This window comes from Pseudochaenichthys georgianus, unplaced genomic scaffold (assembly GCF_902827115.2).
Source record: "Pseudochaenichthys georgianus unplaced genomic scaffold, fPseGeo1.2 scaffold_441_arrow_ctg1, whole genome shotgun sequence".
NCBI lineage: Eukaryota > Metazoa > Chordata > Actinopteri > Perciformes > Channichthyidae > Pseudochaenichthys > Pseudochaenichthys georgianus.
In genome coordinates, this window is record NW_027263006.1 from 195157 (window position 1) to 215498 (window position 20342).

Genomic DNA, 20342 nt, shown 5'->3' on the forward strand with positions numbered 1-20342 from the left:
TAACCGACAGGAGAAGCGAAAATGCTGCCCCACAATGCATTGCAGCCGCATCATTTGCCGTCACTCAACAGTCGGCCGTTCACGGAAACAACCGATTATGACCGAGAAATGATATCATGAAAGTTACGGTGCTTATTAAGCATTTTAAAACATAGGTGGTAAGTTGCCAAAGTGCTTTGTTCTGAACGTTCATCAGTATTATAATCAAAAAGAGAAATATGAACGTTAGTTTTTACTGAAATTATCAAATAAAGTCAACATTTCAGTCTTTACTGAGCTGTGTGGGGTTTGTTCAACTTTTAAAAGATGTTTGAATGGTGATATACACAGTGATAGATGTTAAGGACTAACGTTTATAATAAATACATCTGTATTGATTTTAAGATCTTTAGTTCATACAATCATACGTATTGGGATCATTGGTATTAATGTGGACCGGAGGGAGAGGGTGACGAGCATAAGTTTCACTTTCCTTTTTTATTTCAATTCCAACTTTGGTCCTGAAGAATATGTTTCTCTGTTGTCCACGTTCACAAAGCAAAGCAGCAGCATCAGAGCACGGTGCAGAGTCTCTAGATGAGTCCCTCGTTCTTATTAAACCATGTTGTAGTCCGCTGTATAGAAAACTGTAGTTTCCATAGTTCCCCCACAGCAGCAGACGCACAACATGAAGTCCGCTGACGCATCATAAACACGTCGGATAGTGAAAGTGCAGTCGGATTTTCTAAAGTACCGCAGTCTCTTCTCCTAAGTCCTTTTGAATTCTCCTGTCCACTATCCCTTAACCCCGTGACGTTTCACTCAGAGGTCAAGGAATAGACGATAGGGTTAGAACTTAGGAGATGATCTTTGGACTGCAGCCTTGATTTTAAGGTGGGAGGACTTATACATATCCAACCAACTCCACAATGGGGAGGTTTAACAATTCATATCTTTCAAACCTTTAAGCATAAGGTGTGCTTAGTCACTCTGTTCCCACCTGACGATAAGAAGTCCATTATACCCTGAACAAAAGAAAAAGTATATATCTTCCAGCTATTCAAATAAATTAAAAGGGTGACCACTTAGTAAAATATTTCCATTTCCTCATCACCTGTCCATTATGACAAGTGTGTTACATAAAGCAGGCAAATCTGACATGTAGAGTTTGCAATAATGCATATTTGTAAATATACTTTATATTTTTATATTATTAGTAGCACTGTGGTCTGTCCTTCCGCAGAGTTTGAGTGACAGCTCCTCTCCCCTCTGTTTATTTCCCCCACACAGCCTCTTGTTTCCCATCATGCTCAGCGAACATCACCACCAAGATGGCCGAAGCTATGGAGGAATATGAGAAAGAAGCTGGCTGCGTCCCTATTCTCCATCCCGAGGTGAGTTACTAACACTTCACACATTCACACGGACACATTCACACCTACAAAACACTCAAAGCACGTCTGTGTGTGTGTAACTGTGGGATTTAGCCGTGCTTTTTTCGGAAACTCCCGATGCCCCCTGCAAAAAGCACCGGTGGGGGGTTGGCAGGAAGCTAACGATGCTAACGATGCTAATGCAAGCCCTTCTTCTGCTGCAAAGCAAGACACACACGCTGTGCAGATGTTGCTATTATGGTAACAAGGTGGTGTTTTCTGCAGCAGGAACTAGGACTATACACCGTGTGTGTTTAAGTGTGTTATATAAAACATTAATGGTAATAATGCTTCATCCTTGCAGTCATACGACGTTAGCTTTGTAGCTAAACAGAGCTGCTGCTTGTGTAGCTGCACCAGTATCCCTTTATTATGAATGGTACAGTGTAACAGCAAAAGTGACATATCAGCTAGCAATAATAGATATAAGCTAACATTATGCTATTCCTTGCACACTTTAAGTTAATAACATCCTACTTTTACATTTTGTTAGCTGTAATTTGGCCCTCCATAGGGTTTCATTTGACAGATAGTCTACAGATTTGTATCTTTCATGGTACATTTGAATATATCTTACTTTTTAGCTCTGCTTCATTTTGAGTTTTCAAGGGTTTATAGTGTATTTTCTACTGTTTTTATTTTCTAATGAGGTGCAATGCCTTGTTTCAACATGCTGCTGTGACGAGAATGTCCCAATAAAGTATATCCTATCTTATTTTATACTAAATACAGAGAATAAAACACGTTAGTTCTGTAGCTAAACACTGTTGCTGCCTGTGTATCTGCAGTGATGTAAATTAGGGTCAAGTGTGTATGGGTTTATTAATCTGTGGTGTCTAGTAATGGGTCATAATAATAACATCATCCATCTTAATGTCCTAGTGTTATATTTTGTGCTGCCTTATTCGTCCCACAGAGAGGAAATGCACTTCGTTACAGCAATAGAAAAGCATGCATAACATATTAAAGTATAAATGACAATTGAATGAAATGGCACAATGAACAAAATACACATCCAGTATCAGTATTTACAGTGTAGCATGTATACAGTAGTGTGATTAAAGTATTAAAAGGTGGAAGTATATATTTCACAGTTATTTACAGGTGTATCACAGAAGTTGATATCTGTCAATATGTCATAGTCGTCTAGTCCTTGATGGCGTTGTGAACGTTTTGTTATGTTAGTAGACTGAACAATAAAGCTATTTGTTTAAAAAAAAAAACCCAGTAAAGGTCAGTGTTGAAATAATAGCATGTCAACAGTGTTGGCTAATAACAAAAGCTAACCTGGCAGTGACACGTGTTTGATATTCTACTTTTGATCTAGCTAGCTTTTAATTTGAAGAGGTATTTGAGCTCACGATACCCATCTTTATCATTTCTGCTTCAACATAGCTTCCATTTTGACATTGAAATGAGGATAGTTTACATACGTTGTTGTTACGTCCAGGTCTAGGGGAACCTAGGTCCAGCACAAAATTGCACTTTCCCCACTCCCAAGAAATGGACAATGAGACACAAAAATGCCTTTGGTCATTTTAATTACCCGTTTTTTTTTTTTTTTTGTAACGTTAATCATTACGTTCCGCTGCCACCATCTACTGGCTAATGTTAAACGTAGAAAAATACATAGTTACATACATAAATACAGCTGTCGGTTTATAGGCAGGTCACAGGTTTATTGTTGACCACGTAACGTTAATGTTCTTTTACTTTTTTTTATTGAGTCAGGCACAATGAGTTTACATTTATACAGTCAATATTTTTATTTATTTTTCCCCTTTCCCTCCCTCCCGGTCCTAGCTAGTAAAATAAATAACTAACTAACTAAATAAATAAGATAGATACCTGTATAGGTTAAAGTAATATAGAAGATAATATTAAAAGAAAATGTATAGATAAGGGAATAAAGAATAGTAACAGTAATACTTGTACTCATATGTATACCCACATGTACACAAGCACATACATACACGTACCTACCTACATACATACATGTATACAAAGACAGAAAAAAAATGTATATAAAAAGAGACACAAGAAAATCCCGTTTGTTTTTAAAGGAGGCGAGACAACCCACCTAAACAAATAACCCTGGGCAGACATGACCTACCCTAAGGAGAAAACCGGAGAAAACAGGATTTGAACAAAAGAAAAGGGTGTCGCACTCCTGGGCAAGACGGGTTAAATTAGCAAAGATACCAAAAGTACAAAAGGACCGATAATCGTTAGATGTAATCACACGGACCAATAAATCAGGTTTTCTACAACAGTCAAGAGGCGCTTTCACACCAAGTGCTTAGTTCATCAGGACTCTTTAGTTCTGAGTTGGACGGGGCGTGGTTTGCAATCCGCCCAGCCAATCAGAAAGGGGAACCTTTTTCTCCCATGAAAGTCCCTGGTGTGAACTAGGGCTGCACGATTTTGGGAAAATATCTAATTGCGATTTTTCTGACAAATATTGCGATTTCGATTCGAATTGCGATATATGTTTTTAAGAGACCCAACGTAAGTTTATTGTAAAATGCGGCCATAACTCCGGCTAGGAAGGTCGTATCAACGTGCTCCCGTCTCTAGCAGCCCCGCAGCCCGAGCTACGAGTGAAAGAACTAAAGTTACATGAAACTTCCGTTGGGTTGCTTTAAAGTCGAGCTTCAGTTTAAGATTCACCCTTTTAGATGTAGAACATGTGATGGAGCATCTCTAACCTGACTCAGATGGTTTGTTTCACCAAACTATCTAGGAAAGCTCCATTGGAAGCCATTTGGAAAGGGCAGGCACTTTCAAAAGCACTTGGCAGGTGATTGGATCAATCTGTCTATCACCTTCTATCATGGGCCACTTCTGATTGATTAACAATGGCTGGTACGTGTGGAGCACAGCACTTGTGATTGGTTAACAATGGCTGGTACGTGTGGAGCACAGCACTTCTGATTGGTTAACAATGGCTGGTACATGTGGAGCACAGCACTTCTGGATGACTCGCACACAAGAACAAAAAGAAAAAAAATTGTAAAAAAATAATATGTCAAAAAAAATCGCAGGCTTTGCGATTTGATAACCGCATCATTTCAAATCAGGATTTCGATTTAAAATCGATTAATCGTTCAGTCCTAGTGTGAACGCACATTTTCGGAACTATACGGTGAAAAGTACTCCGGTGTGAAAGCGCCTAAGAGGTTGGGAGTCGGAGAGGTCGACGAGAGAGAGAGGGCAGAGGAACAGCGTGGCTGCAGCTTAAATGCTCCCGTCTCTTCAGGTGGACCAATCAGCCTGTCGAAGGCAGCCAATCAGCTAACGGGCATCACCTGCTCACTCAATAAGACAATCATATGCTGTCGTTAGCATTATATTCATCTTGAACTTGAGTAGAGCTGCGAAAACGTTAAATACTCAACACGTAAGCATCTTATACTCGTCTACTATTTTACAAATCAAGGCGTTTTCATGTAAGATGGCAGGAAATGTGGTTTACAGCCTTTCCAATACGGAGATATCCAGATTTCTCTCGGGTTTATATCATAATAAATTGAACATCTTGTGGATTTGGGCGTTCACAGTTTCCTGACTTTTTATCGACTATCCCTTAACCTGAGGCTGTATCTTCACCCCTTATTTTGTTTTACATCACGTGTGTGTTTGCTCTTTTCATGTATGCAAACATACGTGTCACTGCTCTGGGTATAGGCAGGTTTGCATATTGAATAAAGCCAGTTACTTTGCATGTAATCTAATCAGGAAGCGTCCACAGTTTGTCGCATCGATGATACTTGTGTCTCAGCAGACCTGTTCAGCTTGTTGTTTTGCAGAGTAAGCCCGGTGTTACACTTCAGACTTGCTCAATAACTGGGCAGCTCAGATTTATTTTGACTTTTAGGAAGTGGTTTGGAGGCTGACAGGCGCTCCAATTCACTTAGAAAATAGGTGCACATCGTGAGGTAGGTCTTGAAGATCTCGTAGCCATTTTCTTTTGATTTAATAACTAAATATAATACTCCTGTTTGCACATTATGTCAAAGCCAATATGGAACGTCAGTGGAGCTTCATCCATAGATAGATTGTTGTATCTTGTGGTGTCGGATCCTAGTTCATACGTGACCTCAAAATTGGAACGTGTGGTCCATACGGTCTGCTATTGGAAAGACGCACTGCATCTTAAACCAGTGGCGTTGTGCGTTGGTTTGCGCTCGGGAACGAGAACCAGACGGACATCGAGTAATTTAATACTAATCTCTCTTTGTGAGGAAGTTTGATTTTCAGATTACGAGCACCGTTTCTTCCTTATTTGCCGAGGGAAATCTAACCGCTCCCGTTAACAAACCTCCACTATTGATATGAAGCAGTTTTAAGAAGAAGGTATAAAGAAATGTGTAAATGCATTTTTCGAACTTTTACGACGGACCCCACGGGGAGGCTGTGGCTCGGTGTGATGGAGCAAGTGCAGTCAGCATGTCGTTGTGACGCTTCAGCCCAACTTGCTCCGGAGGGATTGCCCACGGAGTTCTGAGTGCATGTTAGTCGCTTTGGAAAAAAGCGTCTAACAAGTGACCTGTCATAGGACCAAGCATTCTGAACTGTAATGTTCTTGTTCTTTATTAGGATCCCCATTAGCACGAGCATTGGCTATTCTTCCTGGGGTCCTCACACTGGGGCTGTACGTGTGTGTGGCCTAGCATTACTATACTTGTGGGGACCTAAATCTGTTTACACAGTCACGTGTGGGGACTCGCCTCCCTTATGGGGACAAATTGGAGGTCCCCATAAGGGGGATCGTGTGTGTGTGTGTGTGTGTGTGTGTGTGTGTGTGTGTGTGTGTGTGTGTGTGTGTGTGTGTGTGTGTGTGTGTGTGTGTGTGTGTGTGTGTGTGTGTGTGTGTGTGTGTGTGTGGTGTGTGTGTGTGTGTGTGTGTGTGTGTGTGTGTGTGTGTGTGTGTGTGTGTGTGTGTGTGTGTGTGTGTGTGTGTGTGTGTGTGTGTGTGTGTGTGTGTGTGTGTGTGTGTGTGTGTGTGTGTGTGTGTGTTACCATGGCAGCTAATTTAATATGAGTTGCAGCTGTCACGTCTGTGTTCCTGATCGGATCTCCAGCAGGACCAGCCCGTCCTTGGCTTTGACTGTAGCCCTCACAGTACTTCCCTCTTTCCACTGTAATCAACTACTGGACTGAATGCTACGGTGTTTTCGAGCAAGGCCATCACCTGTAGTCTATTCCATCGTGTACTTTAACGTGGCGTTGCTCTCCTCCCCTTTGGAGGGTTATTGTCCCCGGTCCCAACAGAACTCACTCGTCCATAGCTTCTACTGGACGTATAACCTTCACACTGTACATTCTATGTTTATATTTAATTGAGTATCCCATTCCATGCCGTAGGGATGTCCCGATCACCTTTTTTTGCTCCCGATCCGATTCCGATCATTTGATTTTGACAATCTGCCGATACCGATTTTTCCCGATCCGGTCTTTATGCAATGCGTTAAGAGAAAAAAGATAACGGCTGGTCATCCAACGCGATGAGTTCAGCTATCTGGCTGTTATTGTTTTGGCCTTTTCTCTGTTCTGGGGCAGTTTCTCTTTCCTTTTGAAAGCCTCTGAAAGTGTCGGTTGTTTCCGTGCCGTTACCCGAGTGGCCGCTGTGTACTCGTCGTGTTGTTGTTGGTGTTTGTTTCTCAGGTGGCGTGTTAGATTGGTCGTGTTGAACGTAGCTCTGTTCTTTCCACCACGCGGAACCTCTGCCTTGCAAACATTGCATCTGGCTGTTACACTGCCTTCGCTTTCAATTTGATAATACTTCCAAACTCCTGACATTTTCTCTGTCCCGACTCCCGAGTCACCAGCTGAACGTAGCCTCTCGTTAGCTTGCTGCTACTATTAGACACTGCGCCCACTCTGTTGCCAGCTTTCAGAGGAATAAGCAACCAGGTCTGAAACAAGCCCAAAGAAAGCAACACATACATGATGTTGTGTAATTTTAAACCAAAGCTAAGTCCTCAGGATGACTTTAAGACGTGAACATGGTCATTTTTGTTTTGTAACATTAAATAAAAAAAAATATATTTTATAAAAAAAATATATATAAAAATCCCGATCCCCGATTTTTTGAACATCACGTGATCTCTACCATGCAAACTTGATTTAAATAATATCCTGCCTGTTTTGTGTTATGCTGCTGCAACACATGTCCCCCCCCCCCCCCCCCCAAAAGATACTGATTTCTCAACATCGTTTACCGGGCCCAGCAGACATTGCTTCAACATTGAGTCAACACACCTTTTTACATTGTGTGCACTGCAGGTGTAAAACCCGACCTGGTTTAGCGTGTACTATCTTTTATATCGCTGGGATTGCATAAGCTTTTATTTCCTATCACACCCTCGTAGTAAGTCTTTACAATTCGGCCTTTTCCTGATTCAATTGTCACACACTGAATATGTCGTCTCTTATCTAATGTATAACGTTTGTCAATAAGATTATACACACAGACTAATATACTTCTCTGTATTTATGGCTGAAACTTATCTGTGGTCCTTATCGCTATTCCACTTGACTTCCTCTTGTCCGACCTCCACTCTTAAACCTTAAGCTATTCGATGCAGATATACCCTGGAAGAAAAACACATTTCCTCGAGAGTTCTCTGGGGCTTTTTGCTTTAAAAATGTACGGAAACGATGAACCGCGTATCAAAATAGTCGTTTATTATCTGTCTATCGATGAATATATAATATTGCGTCGTACTTTCTTGACTCTCTAAATCTCTCTTTTCTTTCAGGAAATCAAACCCCAGAGCCATTACAACCACGGCTACACCGAGACAGTCAGCCGTAAGAACCATGTGGACGACTACAGCACCTGGGACATCGTCAAAGCCACGCAGTGAGTGGACGCGTGTTGTGGACTTTGTCCGTCTTTTTGATTTGATGTACCCTCGAGAAATGATTCATGAATTTAGTTTCTTGTAATGTGTAACAGACGGTGTGTCGAAGCAACATTTTCATGTGTTTTACCTTGATGCTGTTCCGACTTTAGGAACGTTGACAATAATGTTTCCATTTCTTCATCGAGTCTACTGGTTATTATCCATCAACGCACGAATGCAGCACATGTTCTGTCTATTCTGACCCTCTGATTGGTCGACGCTCTTTTAACCCCCCGTTTAACTGTCAATGTTAAGTTCAATGAAACATATGTGGAGCTCAGTGCTTCTCAAAGTGAAGTCTGGTGGTCCGTGAGCGCCCCCTAGTGGTCCGTGAGTATATTGGTAAAATTTCACATTTGAAATAAATAAATAAATAAAAGTTTTTCGCACTTTCGCGGGAATATCTCCGCAATGGAACGAGCTTAAGTTTCACTTTCGATTGCATGATATAGCCCAGGGCAACACCTTCATCACACATGTTGCCACTTGTTTGTACCATTTTCAGGCGATTTGTAAAAACGATGTACTTTTGGATATTTGTGGAGTTAGGTGGTCCTTGGTATGAACAAGTTTGAGAAACACTGGTGTAGCTAGTCTGTGATTCAGATCCACTCTAAAAATGGGGTTCTTCTAGGCAGATTATATACACATTCTAATGATAATCCTAGATAAAATATTATATTATAAATATAAATATAATATAATATTATAAAACTCATCAAATGGCACTAAAACCAACTGGAGTTGCTTTACCTTACATTAAATAATCATACTGCATCACAGAGGACACATATATTTAGGTCTTGCATAAATAAGAGCTAAAAATAAGCAGTATTGTGTAAGTCAGTTCTTTCTGTAATGGATGAAGGTCAGCCAGCCGGTTGCAGACGGGTCTTGAATCACAAAAAGGGACCTCGTGAATGTTTACTTTATGATGGATGTGTTTTTCTGTTATCAAGATACCGCATATTTTTGCAATGCAGCAAATAAAGTAAGCAATTCCACAAGCTCAGAAAATTATGAGAGGATTTGTAAATGTCTTCCTCGTGAGAGAACAGAAGCTTTGTCTGGGACTTCACATTTAATTTAATGACATCTAACTACATATTGGTTGTTTTGATTTAGCTTAAAGACGGCCATTGTGTCGTCGCTTATATCTGTTTAAAAGCCAGTTTGTTGTCTGTGTATGTAAGTGTGTATTCTGTCAGTGTCTAATGCTTTCAACCCTGTGTTCATCAGTGTTTGCACTCGGGATGCTCCGATCGATCGGCCGCCGGTCGTTATCGGCCGATATTCACTCTCGGCCGGTCGATCGGAGCTCTCTAGGGGTGTAACGGTATCCGTATTCGTCACGGTTCGGACGTCACGGTTCGGCACGACGAATACGCCGTATCATTACACTATTTATACTCCAGGGGGCGGTATTGCGCCTAAAAGCTGTTTGCCAGCCGCCCTTAAACAACAAATGAAGAACAAGAAGAAACACAACAACAAAACGAACTAAATACAAGAAGAAGAAAAGTTAGTATGGCGAGTTCAGATAACACACAGGAGCTAGAACCCACCTGCTTCTTTTAAAGCAGCTGTGTGGGAACATTTCGGGTTCCCTGTGGACTACAACAACGATGAAGTGTGCGAGTGGTGGATCCGACGAGGACGGTGTGTCGGCGTTGTTCGATAGCGGTGCGGTATGCTAATGGGAACACACCAAACATGCTAAATCATATCAGAAGGGATCACCCAGATTTGCCAATCAGGAGCCCGGCAAAAGACAACAGCAGTTCAGCAGCTGATCCCCGCTGCTTTTAAGAAGCCAAGAGACATGAGAGCAGAGAAACCAAAATAAATAACGAAAGCTTTGGCACATATATATTTCAGCGACTATGCATTCTGGAAAGACTTTCTTATTATTTATGATGTAATATTTTCAAGACATTCTTTTTAGTTTTACAGCTTGATGAAACCTTTTAGTTTGACATCAGCCATTATAGATACTATGGCCATCTGAGTGTGTGTGGTTTGTTTTTAACTGTTTAATACAGTTAATTATTCAAAATGTCAGAGTTCCTTATTTTTAAACTGAAACTTGTTTTTGAAGTTTGACTTGAGCCGTCCCTTATAGATACCGTCTCTTTACGTTAGTGAGCCGGATCATTTGGCCCGGCTCTCTTAAAGCGCCGGCTGTTTCGGCTCCTAAACGGCTCGTCATGTTACCACGGGTTACCACGGAGCCTCAGTTTCGCCGCTGCAAGGCTCCGGCGCTCGCAGCTCACGTGCGTGCTCCACTAAACCCCCCCCCCCGCTCATCGCGTCCAAATCGTGCACGTTCCGTGATGTCCTGTAGCAGGCACCTTCGATGTCGGGGAAACGATCTTCAATTCTCCGAAAAGAATCCCACCAGACTCCGTTGCCCCTCCAACAGAGGGACGTCCATGTCCTTTTTCCTTTTCGTCATTTCAAGCGATAAAAACTCTCGATCTTCTCTCGAATTATTAATATTTTTGGACGAAATGACGGCAAGACGGCCCCCTGGCGGAAGCGCTGCTGTCGGGTCACTCATTACTGGGTCAGTGAGCTGCATGAGACGATACTCACGGGCTATATAAAAATCACTTTAAATGGGAGGTCCCCATAGGCCCCACTCGATCGGTATCGGCCAATACTGATTCCGGCGATCGGCCCCTGGATCGCAGCTTCCCTAGTTTGCACATATATTTGTTGTGTGATGAGACTTTAATCGCTCTTCTTCCCTCAGGTACGGCATCTTCGAGCGCTGCAGGGAGTTGGTGGAGGCCGGCTTCGATGTCCGGCAGCCAGACAAAGAAAACGTAACGCTTCTCCATTGGGCCGCCATCAACAACAGGATAGATCTGGTCAAGTGAGTGCAATCATGTCAAAGAGACCTGATTTGTGGTTGGATGGTTTTGCTATTTTGGAAGATATTTTAGATGTACTGTTACAGTTAGTTTTAGTCATGAGATTTATATTAAATGTTTCAGTTATATTAGCGGAAATATATTCATAACGATGACGTACATCGGAGAAATCCTAACGTATGAGAAGCTTGAACTGGATCGCTTTAGTATTTGTTTCTTGATAATGCACTGAAGTGAAATCCATTGTTGAATCCATTGCAGGTATGTTTCTCCTCCTTTTTTAAAGACGTGCTGCAACTTTGGGGATTTTGTTTTGACGGAAAGGATTTGGCTTTGCATACTTTGTTTCGTTCTTCTTTTATGGTTCTTGGGATACAGTAATCTATCAATGCAGCCAGGCGAGCTTTATCAGAAAGACATGCCGTGTATATATAAGTTTGACATGATGGCTTTTTGTTTGTTTAGGTACTACATATCTAAGGGAGGCGTAGTGGATCAGCTGGGAGGAGACCTGAACTCCACTCCTCTGCACTGGGCCACCAGGTAACTCCTATTGAAAGTCTAGAGGCGCTTTCACACCGGAGTACTTTTCCCGCTTAGTTCCGATAGTTTTGCGTTCACACCAAAAAGAGAACTTTGTTCAGACAACTTTTACCCCCTTTCCAGTCCCTGCTAGAGAGGTGTACTATCCTGGGGAGAAAAAAGTTCCAATTTCTGATTTAGCTGGGCGGATTGCAAACCGAGCCTCGTAAAACTCTGAACAGTTTTGTGAAGCCGCCATTTTATTTGCTGGCATTAGCATTATTAGCATTAGCATTATTAGCATTAGCCCAGCGCACCAACGGAGAGAGACTAACTTATGGCAACACAAAAGAAAACATGGGAGCGGAGGAGGTGTCGGCGTTCTGGCGATTTACTCGGAAGGCTTCAGTCCCCAACTCCGGGGACTCCGGGCGGCAGTATACGCCATGAAGTGGTTTGCGGCCTGCCAGTAAACCCAAAGCAGCAGAAGAAGAAGTGACGTCAGCGGCTTCATTTGCCTAATCCTCCCTCAGGGACTTATTCTGGTGTGAACGCGATCGGCTCTTAGCTCCATGGGGTGCCAAGTGATGGGAACTAAGTGCGGCAAAGTACTTGGCGTGAAAGCGGCTTATGGGTCACAGCGCCTCGTTTTTAACTTGATGCTGTTTTCTGTCCTCTTTGTCTGCATCTTGCATAAAGGCACGGGTCACATGATACCCGCTCTCCCACGCAGCCTGAATTATTAATTGAGTCGCCTGCCACTGACCTTTACAGCCCCCTGACCGACCAGCTGTGCAGACCCGTGCTGGAGCGGAGTGCTGCTCGGCTTTCAAAGCTTTATTGTCCAGTGGGACGTTAACATAGCAGAAATACTTTTTTACTTTTATTCACTTTTTTTTATTCTGGGAAAATTGTGTTTTGTGATCAAAAAGGATAATAACAAATAAAGGAATATAAAAATAAGAAGTTGTAGAAAAAATGACCATTAAAAGATCAAATCAAGTAGAATAACACTAAGTTAAAGTAGAATACATTATATTACAAAATAAAATCTGTATATTAATATATGTTTATGGGTTGTAGAATAAATAATAAAAGGTTATTATGAAAATACATGCTGGATGCGGTAAAAGCGTGTAACAAATCACCAGCGAGACAAACATAAAATGAAGAACAAACAGGCAGCCTTTCATATGCAAGTATAGCAACGTGAGTAAATAATCCCCTGACCTTTGGACCTCTGGAATAATGAAGTTATTACTTAGTTACCCTGCTCTTTCCACCAAGCCGTTAACCATTCTGCATTTTAAAGAAGGCATAAAGCAACTCTGTACTGAGCATAGGGTGGATTTTGAAATGTATTGCAAAGTCTTTTATGCTGAATGGTGATTTTCTGGAATAAGATGTACCGTACTTTTCGGACTATAAGCCGCGACTTTTTCCCCCATTTTTTTTTGTACCGCTAACGGCCACTAGGGACCTCCTAAATCTATGGATTTTACAGGTAAAATTAACCACCTTTAACACTACGGGCTCTAGGACCGGTCCGCGCCCGCCACCTCTAAGCGGCGGGCTCCAGCAGGAAAAGCTGGAGGCGGGAAAAGAGTGAGACAGGTAGCGCGCCAAAGTAAAAGTGGAACCGAGAGACAGAACGAGAGCAAGACAGACGGAAAATGTAGCTGCTGCGGCTTATATGCAGGTGCGCTTTATAGTCCGAAAAGTACGGTAATGTGAAGTCTTTGTTCTGTGCTCTTCTTCTCCCAGACAAGGCCACCTCTCCATGGTGGTCCAGCTCATGAAGTACAGCTCAGACCCCTCTCTGATCGATGGAGAGGGATGCAGCTGCGTTCACCTGGCCGCTCAGTTCGGACACACCTCCATCGTGGCTTACCTCATCGCCAAAGGACAGGTAGACGACCCCTTTGGATCCTAATATATCGTGGTCTATATGTTTGTTTAGCTAACATATAATTTTATTCTATGCCCTGTTTTCTATTGACTAAATGTGTGAAAGCGCAGGATGGTTCATATCATTTAAAGTCATTTATTCTTGAGGAATTGTGTTTCGTTTTTGTTTCATGATCGGGATATGTCTACGTGGTTAATTGAATGTATAAGTGTGTGTGATTGTAAGCATGTGGACTCCAGGAAGAGGCTCTAGTTAAAGAAAGAAACAGTCAGAAAGAAAGAAAGCATACTTAAAATACCAAATATAGGCAAGGCAAGTTTATTTATATAGCCCCTTTCAGCACAAGGCAATTCAAGGTGCTTTACAAAAATGAAAGACATTCAGATAAAGGCATTTAAAACCAGTAAAAGATAATAAAAGAAACATTAAAAGAAAAACAAAAAATGAAAGACATTAAGAAAATGGCATTTAAAATCATTCATTAAAAAGAATAGCTAATAAAATAAACATTAAAAGATATGAATATAGTCCTTTTTCCATTCAGAACTTACTTATTTAACAAGATATCTTTAGAGTATTCACTCTGGTCCACAAGGATATTATTTAAAACAGTGTAAGTAATTGCTAAAATAAAAATAATCTCAATTTATTTTGTGTAATTTGGGTGTAGCTTGTTATACCCGTTCTCTCCATCAGGGGGCGCCATATTGTTGCTTGTATTTTCCACCTCCCTTCTTCTTCATTAATCTAATATATTCCTCTCCTTCAGGATGTAGACATGATGGATCAGAACGGCATGACACCTCTGATGTGGGCGGCGTACAGGACACACAGGTGTGTGTGTGTGTGTGTGTGTGTGTGTGTGTGTGTGTGTGTGTGTGTGTGTGTGTGTGTGTGTGTGTGTGTGTGTGTGTGTGTGTGTGTGTGTGTGTGTGTGTGTGTGTGTGTGTGTGTGTGTGTGTGTGTGTGTGTGTGTGTGTGTGTGTGTGTGTGTGTGTGTGTGTGTGTGTGTGTGTGTGTGTGTGTGTGTGTGTGTGTGTGTGTGTGTGTGTGTGTGTGTGGGTGGAAGTTAAGATGGACCTTTATTAATCCCTGTGGGGAAATTCAGTAGTTCAAACGGCAACAGGGTGAGGATTAAAAACTAGTGACAATTGAAAGTTAACCCAAATTAACAAGGTTTTTAATTTGGTTTTAAACATTTCAAGGGAGTTTCCTGTTGTTGTTGTCTTATTGTAGTGATCCTGTTTCTCGCCTTGACTGTATTTGTTGTCGACAGTGTGGATCCCACCCGGCTGCTGCTGACCTTCAACGTGTCGGTCAATCTGGGCGACAAATATCATAAGAACACGGCGCTGCACTGGGCCGTGTTGGCTGGAAACACCACGGTCATCAGCCTGCTGCTGGACGCTAACGCTAACGTCGATGCACAGAACATCAAGGTAACCAATCCAGTCTTTCTGATCCTTCGCTGCCATATTGTAGGCTATTATCGAGGTGCTATGATGACGTGTTTTTGTAGGCTGACCAAAGAGTTAGCATCACAAAAGCTTCATCGCATCTTAACACCACTTTATGGTTTTTGAAGTATTGAGCTAACTATGAAGGAACTACAGCACGGTCACATGACTGCACGACACCACCGCTAAGCTAAAGGTGGCTAATGTTGGGCTATAAAGGAACTACAGCACGGTCACATGACTGCACATCACCACCGCTAAGCTAAAGGTGGCTAATGTTGGGCTATAAAGGAACTACAGCACGGTCACATGACTTCACGTCACCACCGCTAAGCTAAAGGTGGCTAATGTTGGGCTATAAAGGAACTACAGCACGGTCACATGACTTCACGTCACCACCGCTAAGCTAAATGCGGCTAATGTTGGGCTATAAAGGAACTACAGCACGGTCACATGACTTCACGTCACCACCGCTAAGCTAAAGGTGGCTAATGTTGGGCTATAAAGGAACTACAGCACGGTCACATGACTTCACGTCACCACCGCTAAGCTAAAGGAGGCTAATGTTGGGCTATAAAGGAACTACAGCACGGTCACATGACTTCACGTCACCACCGCTAAGCTAAAGGTGGCTAATGTTGGGCTATAAAGGAACTACAGCACGGTCACATGACTTCACGTCACCACCGCTAAGCTAAATGCGGCTAATGTTGGGCTATAAAGGAACTACAGCACGGTCACATGACTTCACGTCTCCACCGCTAAGCTAAAGGTGGCTAATGTTGGGCTATAAAGGAACTACAGCACGGTCACATGACTTCACGTCACCACCGCTAAGCTAAAGGTGGCTAATGTTGGGCTATAAAGGAACTACAGCACGGTCACATGACTTCACGTCACCACCGCTAAGCTAAAGGTGGCTAATGTTGGGCTATAAAGGAACTACAGCACGGTCACATGACTTCATGTCACCACCGCTAAGCTAAAGGTGGCTAATGTTGGGCTATAAAGGAACTACAGCACGGTCACATGACTTCACGTCACCACCGCTAAGCTAAATGCGGCTAATGTTGGGCTATAAAGGAACTACAGCACGGTCACATGACTTCACGTCTCCACCGCTAAGCTAAAGGCGGCTAATGTTGGGCTATAAAGGAACTACAGCACGGTCACATGACTTCACGTCACCACCGCTAAGCTAAAGGTGGCTAATGTTGGGCTATAAAGGAACTACAGCACGGTCACATGACTTCACGTCACCACCGCTAAGCTAAAGGTGGCTAATGTTGGGCTATAAAGGAACTACAGCACGGTCACATGACTTCACGTCACCACCGCTAAGCTAAAGGTGGCTAATGTTGGGCTATAAAGGAACTACAGCACGGTCACATGACTTCACGTCACCACCGCTAAGCTAAAGGTGGCTAATGTTGGGCTATAAAGGAACTACAGCACGGTCACATGACTTCACGTCACCACCGCTAAGCTAAAGGTGGCTAATGTTGGGCTATAAAGGAACTACAGCACGGTCACATGACTTCACGACACGACCGCTAAGCTAAAGGAGGCTAATGTTGGGCTATAAAGGAACTACAGCACGGTCACATGACTTCACGTCACCACCGCTAAGTTAAAGGAGGCTAATGTTGGGCTATAAAGGAACTACAGCACGGTCACATGACTTCACGTCACCACCGCTAAGCTAAAGGTGGCTAATGTTGGGCTATAAAGGAACTACAGCACGGTCACATGACTTCAGGTCACCACCGCTAAGCTAAAGGTGGCTAATGTTGGGCTATAAAGGAACTACAGCACGGTTACATGACTTCACGACACCACCGCTAAGCTAAAGGCGGCTAATGTTGGGTGCGATGATGATATTTAGACACTTGTTAGCAACCGCCATTTTCTAAATTCACCAGTGGGGTATTTACTGACGTATTGTATGTCGCAGAACAGAACGTTAAAATCTCTTCGGCTTGTGTGAACCACAGACCTTATTTTAGGCATCTAACCAAAAAAATGTACTTCGAAATAAGGGAACCAAAAGTGCTTAAATGTTAACTTATTTCATTGTTTTAGGAGTCCTTCCTGCACCACTCTGTCAGTGAAATGTAGCACAAGAAATAAGACAAAGATTGGAAATGTAGAGTTTTTTTGCGATGCATAATCTCGTATTGTGTTTTTTTTTTTAGGGCGAAACGCCGCTAGATCTCGCCAAGCAGAGGAAGAATGTTTGGATGATAAATCACTTACAGGAGGCGCGGCAGGCCAAAGGCTACGACAGCCCGTCGTACCTGAAGAGACTGAAAATGGACAAGGTACGTTTCAGCATTTCAATTTAATTGTCATCTACTACTTCATGAAGGTTGTCCGATTAGGCCTTTGTGATATGGCCTATGAATAATACCTTAATGATATACATGTTGATATTTTAAATCCATTTGAATACCTCTCCAAAACATCTTGGCTGTCTAGGGAGGGCTTGATTTCAGTCTTTCCTTCTTTAAATACTTGTTCCTACTTTCTTTCCATTTCGCATTATATGTGACCCGCTCTATTGAAATCAGCCGGAAGACGCAACGTTCAAAATAAACGTGGATTAGCGTAAACAAATAGTTGTTCGGGTGTTTTGTTTGATTTTAAATAAACAAAGTCTTTCAGAATATGAAACTTTTATTTCCAAAATCACACGATAAATACATGTTTGAAGCTTGTAAAGGGAAGATAGGCACCTCTCACTCGCTACTCGGCTGTTCCGCAGCGAAGCCCCCCCTCCCTCCGCTGACATTATGAATGTAAGCGTAGAGTAATCATAAATAACACGACAGGGTCCGTTACAGTTTGTTTTCATCTGATTTCAAATAAACAAAGTATTGGCTTTCAGAATATTAAACTTGTTTCGGCAAATTCAGATGATAAATACAACTTTGAAGCTTCGGCATAATTACAAGCGGAGAACGGAGTAACTTGCCGGCACAGCAGGCAGAACAACAGCCGGTGTTTCTCCTGAGTGTTTCTCCCCCGAGCTGTACCCGAATATTCGTTCGTTGGAGTACTATTCGGGTTTCAATTTCGTTATTCGTTTTTTCTTTTTTCAAAATTGAATTTATTGAAATCTCCAATATCAACGTAAGAGCTTGTGCCTCTTCGGGGGGTGCCAACACTTAACCATAAACGTTATTGTTTACTTTCTCCGTCTTTATATGTAGATATTACTTTTCTCCGTTAATCTCCGTCACGTTGTTTCCATAGCAACAACAACTTCCTGTCAACAGCGCTAACTCTCCTTCAAAATAAAAGCATGTCCATATAGACATATACAACTGCAACGAAAGTAACCAACACGACGCGATATCCTTTTCAATTTCAAAGAACACAAATTGAGTTACATTAACAAATAACTATAAAACAACAATACTGTAGAATAACAAAATGAATGCCGTGAATACACCGGAATACCCCCCCCCCCCCCCCCGCGCAGGTCGAATATTCGCTACTGATTACTACCGAATATCCGGAGCCCGAAAAATGGTATTCGGGACAGCCCTAGTATACACACACACACACACACACACACACACACACACACACACACACACACACACACACACACACTCGCGAGCTTCCCCCAGACCAGTAATCCAAACAAAAATATCTTCCCTCCGTAGTATTTTGATCATTTGCTAATAACCAATCAGATCCATGGATTCCAGAGAGAGGAAACTTGAAGGCCTTTTTCTCAAAATGATGACTCGGTGACAGTCGTTATATAATGTGACATATTTCGCTTAATATTCGGAGTACAACAACAATCCTGATATCATTAGAAAGCTAGGAATCTCCTCTTTCCAGCAGTGTGTACAACTCAAAATGTGTCTTCGGGTCAATGCGACTGATTTCGATGGAGCAGGTCACATATAGCAAAAGACAGTTTTAATACAATCTATTTAAAGAACATCTAAAGTTTATCCGCCTTTTGTCGTTAAAATCTCATATTTCTTCATGTCAAAAGTGCAAAAAATGCAAATGTATTTCCTGGTCTTAGGAATATTTTGTGCATCCTTCTGACATACGTCGAAATAAATGTATAACCTCTTGCGTCTCATGAGGTTTTGTGATTTTGATAAGATGCATAAACGTGTTTTTGTTGCTGCTCAAATCTGTTTTTAACTCTGTTTGAATGTGTTGTTGTCTTTTGTCTCTTCTCTGCTGGGATGTAATTAGTTAAAAAAGGTAAAGAACTAGTTCATTTGCAATCAAAATATACTGCGGTCTGTGGTTACTGTAGTCCAGATCCCAGCGCTGTAGTTAGCGAAGCTTCCCAGACCATTTGTAGAAAACATCCCACCTGCTTTGCCTGCTGCCTACCTTCCTCTTTACGTCTCCACAGCGGAGAGGGTACAAAATATACGTTAAAAAGACATAATGCTTGATTTGTGTCGAAAAAAACATGTACAATAAGTTTAAGTGCATTAGAAATGAGAAGTTATTTATCTAAATCTGCTTTATTGTGCGTATCTGTTGAATTAATGCTTGTTTCAAATCGTCCATATCTGTTTTTGAGCACGGCAACCTGCAATACAGTTATTTTCTTAAATGTAAGCTTATAATTATGTTCCGATTCCTTTAAGGGTCTTTGTAACTAACAATACCTGTCTGCACTTGCACTTTTAAAAAAACAAGCTTTTGTAAACCTGTGCTGTATCCGATCATCCAGTGAATTCATATTTCTGATCATGATTCATTGCACTGGCTGATGCGAAGGACATATTTGTACTTTTACGACGTATTTTAACAACCTGTTTTAGCTCAAAGGGACTCCTTCCTCGCTACGGAAATCTCATCTGTTTTCCCTTGTCTTTTTCCTGCGTCTCATCGTCTTTATTTATCCATCAATGCCATTTCTTTGTCCGTCTTTCCATGCATTCTGTTTCCCCTCCTCTCTCCTTTAAACCCCACCTTCCTATTTCCTTTCTCGCCCCTTTTCCTTCGCTGTCCATACCCATCTGTGTGTCCTCGTCCCTCTGCAGGAGTTCAGGCAGAAAGTGATGTTGGGAACGCCCTTCCTCGTCATCTGGTTGGTCGGTTTCATCGCCGACCTGGATATCGACTCGTGGCTCATTAAAGGCCTGATGTACGCCGGGGTCTGGATCACCGTGCAGTTCCTCTCCAAGTACGTCTCGTTCTATTCATTATTATATATTTTGTATTTATTGTTTTTTTATTCTGTATATATTTTTTATATTTTATGT

At 42.0% G+C, this 20342-nt stretch overlaps 1 protein-coding gene across 1 annotated transcript in view; it reads left to right on the forward strand.

Moving 5' to 3' along the window:
- The first annotated feature begins 1252 nt into the window (after nt 1-1252).
- zdhhc17 (zinc finger DHHC-type palmitoyltransferase 17) overlaps nt 1253-20342 on the forward strand; it is a 29464-nt gene continuing 10374 nt past the window's right edge. Inside the window, exons 1-9 of the mRNA XM_034078533.2 lie at nt 1253-1373; nt 8177-8280; nt 11079-11201; nt 11665-11742; nt 13486-13630; nt 14400-14464; nt 14907-15069; nt 17283-17408; nt 20121-20263. Coding sequence (XP_033934424.1) covers nt 1311-1373; nt 8177-8280; nt 11079-11201; nt 11665-11742; nt 13486-13630; nt 14400-14464; nt 14907-15069; nt 17283-17408; nt 20121-20263 — 1010 coding nt within the window. The 5' untranslated portion in view covers nt 1253-1310. The remainder of the gene's footprint in view (nt 1374-8176; nt 8281-11078; nt 11202-11664; nt 11743-13485; nt 13631-14399; nt 14465-14906; nt 15070-17282; nt 17409-20120; nt 20264-20342) is intronic.